Source organism: Macadamia integrifolia, chromosome 4 (genome assembly GCF_013358625.1).
Source record: "Macadamia integrifolia cultivar HAES 741 chromosome 4, SCU_Mint_v3, whole genome shotgun sequence".
Taxonomy (NCBI): Eukaryota; Viridiplantae; Streptophyta; class Magnoliopsida; order Proteales; family Proteaceae; genus Macadamia; species Macadamia integrifolia.
The window spans coordinates 24,951,239-24,955,803 of NC_056560.1; the positions used below are offsets into that span (position 1 = coordinate 24,951,239).

Below are 4,565 nucleotides of genomic sequence, written 5' to 3' on the forward strand. Positions count from 1 at the left end.
CCACTATATGAACTAAAAATGGGATTTGTTCTAACAAATGAGGGGACCATGGTGGGTGAATCAAAAAATGCGGGGCCATGGGGCCCACCATCACACAAACCCAAATGGGATTTGTTAATCTGATGGTACAAACCTTAATTTTTTTTCCTTTTTGCCTTATTATCTTTTCTTTCTTGCTTTATTCTCATTGTAGAAACCCATGATTTGGGTTACATTCATAAAGTTAGTTTTCAAGTTTCGAATCTAGACCAACATGTTGCAACAGTGTAATTTAATCATTCAATAGACACACCCGTTAGTATCACAGTGAAATTAAATCCGAAACTATTTCTTTTTTAGTTTATTTGAGACCAATTCATCCCTTTCGATTGTTTCTCTTTCTTATTGAAATCATTTCATCTCAGTAACGACTTGTTTTATCTCATTTTTGAGATAATGCGATTCATTTTCTCTTTTTCTAGATTGAATAACACACCTTCAACGATGCAAGGTCAAGATGTCTTCAAATATGTATGCATCTTCATCTAAGACATTTATTGCCGCCCGTAAGGTTGAAGAACCAATGAGTCTATTTTATTTTATTTAATTAATTAATTAATTATTATTATTTACTTATTATTATTATTATTTTTTCATTCATCTAAAAAATCTTGGCATTATGTTAATTATTACAACTTTCATTGGTGAAAATTATATCACTTAGGAGTTTCAACACCGCAAAATTCATTTGTATTGTAGTCATAAGGATGGGTCGAAGGAAATGCTTATTGCCATGGCAGTGGCTGCCAATGCAGTAGAGTGTTAGCCTAAGTCCAAGGAAGAGGCAACCTCTCCCTTCCTTGATGTTATGATAAGAAAAAATGTTACCTCTTGACATGTATCTGCGTCAAGATACAACAGGTCCACACTACCCCATGCAGAAGATACTTACGTGGATCCTATATTGGTCATTCCGAAGTAGCATTCTCCTGCTCTAATAATAATAATAATAATAAAGAAAAAGAACCGCTTGTTCCCTATGCTCTCCCCTAGGTTTATGTAAAATGACCCTCTACCGCCTATGTACTTTGGTGGATACCATGTGCGCTCCTACATTGCCCAAGCCACAAGCATACGTGAAAAAACTACATTGCCCCCCACCCCATTGCCTCTGTGTTGCCTCCCATTGGCCTACGCTCTATCAAAGTTCCTTCACCCTAATAATAACAACGCTGGGTCGGTGAAATTTCTCAACCGGTTTGCCAAATCAAATCACCATACTAAATCAATTCCTTTTCAACCAAGTGGTCTAGTCCGGCCTGATCCGGTCTGGTCCGTCTCAAAACAAATGCATGTGTAGACTAAAGGAGATTAATCATCAGCCCAATGAATGGAGAACACATGTTCCTCACAGATAGAGAGAGAAAAGCACCTGCACCCAAATGTTGGAGTGTGAGAAACACACATCTCTGAGTTCATGACCTTATGATCTAAAAGTACTATTGAACAGTCAATGACAAGTGTACAACTCAGATAAGCTACTGCCAACCACCCTAAGACCCCATGAGTCATGCGTTCAGTTTGGGTGGTAAGAAGGTGAGAAGGTGAGAAGGTGAGAAGGTGAGAAGGTGAATAGATAAAGTCATAAAAACCAACAATAACTAACCAGCTCTGTTAAATTAAAAACCCCAAAATTGCCTTAAAGAGTCCTTCTAGAAAATGTTCCGACCCTATCCTACCCTTCTTCTCTCTCCTCTCTTCTACTATAGAAATAAAATAAAATAATAAAAAATCCTAAAAGGATAAGACCTCCACGACATTGTCCAACCACATTATCCCGTTTTCTAAAAGCAACTAGACAAAGATAAACAACTCACATCACCTTATCCTCTCTCTCTCTCTCTCTCTCTACCCATCTCTCTTTCTATCCCTACCCATCATTTTCCAATGGAGATGGAGAGAGAAGGAGAATCCCATCTCCCATCTCTACAACTTATTAATCAACATAAGACCACAAACAAAGAACCTCAACAACTCGCACAGATATTTCTTCTCCCACTCCTCCATGAATCTTTAGAGAACACTAGCAAGCTAGAAAGTCAAGAACTAACACTCGAACAGGAAAGAATTGGATTTTATGAAGATTTTCTTTTTCATATATATATATATATATATAAGATCTTTAAGAAAGAAAAGCATCCAAGATACTGTATATAGATTAACTATAGGTTAGCCTGCATCTTCATTTTTCAAAAATTAATTACAGAAGGGGGTTTTTTTTTTATGAAGATTTCCTACTGGGGTGGAAGGTTATGAGGATTAATCATTAATGGTTCTGTAGATCTGTAAGAGAGAAACATTTCCCAGACTTGAAGTAGTTGTTGTTGAACTTTCTTCGCATTGGAGATGGGGATGATGGAGGAGAGTCATCATCATCATCATCATCTGAGACTTCAATAGTTTGTTTCTCCATTTTCTTGTTCCAATTTTTTTCAAGATGATGAAGATGACCATGATTATGATCCTCTGTTTGATCTTCTTCATCTTCATCCAAGACAGCAAGGAGAGGCATAGAGGTTGTGGGATTGAGAGATCCGTTGTATAAAGATCTATTGGACCATTTGCAGGACATGAGAATTCTCCTCCTCTTGTTGAAAGGGTTCTCTGATTTGGCAAGATCTTGGACCTTGCTCACATCTGAAAAACTTGATAAGCTTGCGAATGATTTCGACTTCCCAGAAAAGTAGTTCGATAATCCTCTTCTGCATTTCAAGTACAACCACAAGTTCCAATTTCATCAATTTCAAGACAAAAATATTAAAGATTTTTCCCTCCACATTCAACGCGAAATCCGAGAAAATTTAGAAATTAAATCGTAAACTTCTACGTAGATCTTGAAGAAAACCTAATTAAAAGAAGAGAAAAGAATTGCAGAAGGAAGAGGAACAGGAACTCACTTGATGGGAAGAGATTCTTCCAGAGAACCCAAGGAACCCAAAGCACTACCACTTTTGAGTTTACTCTGAACCTCTTCACCCTCTTCATCATCACCGTCCACAGTCGTTGAAGTACTTTCTCCGGCAACCCCGATCGACGAACTCTCAGCCGATTCAACCAGCCCCGCCGACTCACCGGTCACCACCGACAACTCTTTCTCTTCCTTCTTCTCCAAACAACAATAAGAAGACGAAGCAGAAGCAGTAGCAGTAGCAGCAGCAGCAGCCGCCGCGGCGGCGGCCGCGTTCATCTTCCGATTGCTAACATACGCCGCCGAAGGAGAAGCGACGACATCACTCTGGAACCCAACAGTGGGCCCCGCAGAGACTTCTCTGCTACTCAGCAGCAGAGACATGTATCTAACCCTTCTTCACCACCACCACTACTACCAACTCTTCCTCTTTTCGATGTCTTCTCCGCTTTCTTATCCTCCGCTTTCTTGGTTCTAAGCTTGGCTTCGTTGTCATCAATCGGCAGTTAAGAAGGGTGTGCACAGGTTAACAGAGTTCGGAAGGTGAAGGCTAAGAAGATAGAGAATGAGACAGAGTAACCATAGGCCATAACATAAGAGAAGTTAGAGAGAGAAATAAAGAAAGAGAGAGAGAGTGTTTGAGAGAAGATAAATATAAAGAGATAGTGGAGAGGGGTAAGAAGGGGGCAAAACTGACGACCCCGACGGCGGTGTTCGCCACTAAAAGGCGACGCGCTTTGACACGTTCCGAGAGCTTACGTGGCAGAGGCAACGACCCTAGAAATCCACGAATTATCCTTTTCTTCTTCTATCGCTATTGTCTACAATCTATAGAAATGGGGTCATGTAGATTGTTCGTAATGATAACTTAATACGTAAGCACATACGTGTACTTTATTATCTTCCAACCCATCTCAACCTTATCCTAAGCCCATATATAAACTCTCAAGCCCATCCTCTATTTTTACTAAATCAGCCCATTACTGTTGAGGTTTCCCCAACTCATTATCATTCATAAACCAGTCACTGCCTTTAGCTGAAACCAGCTGTAGCCTTTATCCCATTTACCTATTACAATCTGATACCAAGTCTCTTCCATATCTGAACCAGCTAAAGGCCAGACCATCGGTTGGTTCGGTCTAGTTTTAGTTCAGCTTGAATCGGTTCGATGTGGGAATTGTAGAAACGCAATCTTAAAACGATGTAGAAAAGGGATGAAAAAATAAGAACAAGAAATCACACAATGTATACATAATTATGAGGTTTGAAAAGATTGCCCACAACGTCGGTGAGATGAGATTTTGATGGAGAATAAGGTTACAATGCTCATCCTCATACCTCTCTCAACTTGTTTACAGAAAAAGAAAATTTTACTACAAATATATAGGAAACCTATATGAGAAATCCAGGCAACAGATCTCAGCCATTTTTACCGTAAATGGAATTTAAGACATTGTATCCCCAATAGGAATTGTGAATATGAAACAAACTAATAAGAAAAGTTTGGCTTCGGTTTGACTTATGGTTTATATGGATTTCTTGTATCGATTTGATATTAAGTCAATTTTGTCCAAATTCACCTTGGGAATGGTGAAGTCTTCTTTTGCTTAAAAAAAGA

General features: G+C 39.0%; 1 protein-coding gene across 1 annotated transcript; it reads right to left on the minus strand.

Annotated features, from left to right (window-relative positions):
• Positions 1-2,193: 2,193 nt before the first annotated feature.
• LOC122075908 lies at positions 2,194-3,649 on the minus strand. Its single transcript, XM_042641128.1, has 2 exons — positions 2,937-3,649; positions 2,194-2,741 (listed from the first exon to the last, which is right to left on the minus strand). The coding sequence occupies exons 1-2, from the start codon at positions 3,329-3,331 to the stop codon at positions 2,306-2,308; spliced, it is 831 nt and encodes a 276-aa protein (XP_042497062.1). The 5' UTR covers positions 3,332-3,649; the 3' UTR covers positions 2,194-2,305.
• Positions 3,650-4,565: the final 916 nt, after the last annotated feature.

Excerpts from the sequence above, each read along its gene's own strand:
- LOC122075908 (XM_042641128.1), bottom strand. The coding sequence starts at position 3,331 with ATGTCTCTGCTGCTGAGTAGCAGAGAAGTCTCTGCGGGGCCCACTGTT. Across the intron at positions 2,742-2,936 it reads GAAGAATCTCTTCCCATCAA|AAGAGGATTATCGAACTACT; the intron begins GTGAGTTCCTGT and ends CTTGAAATGCAG.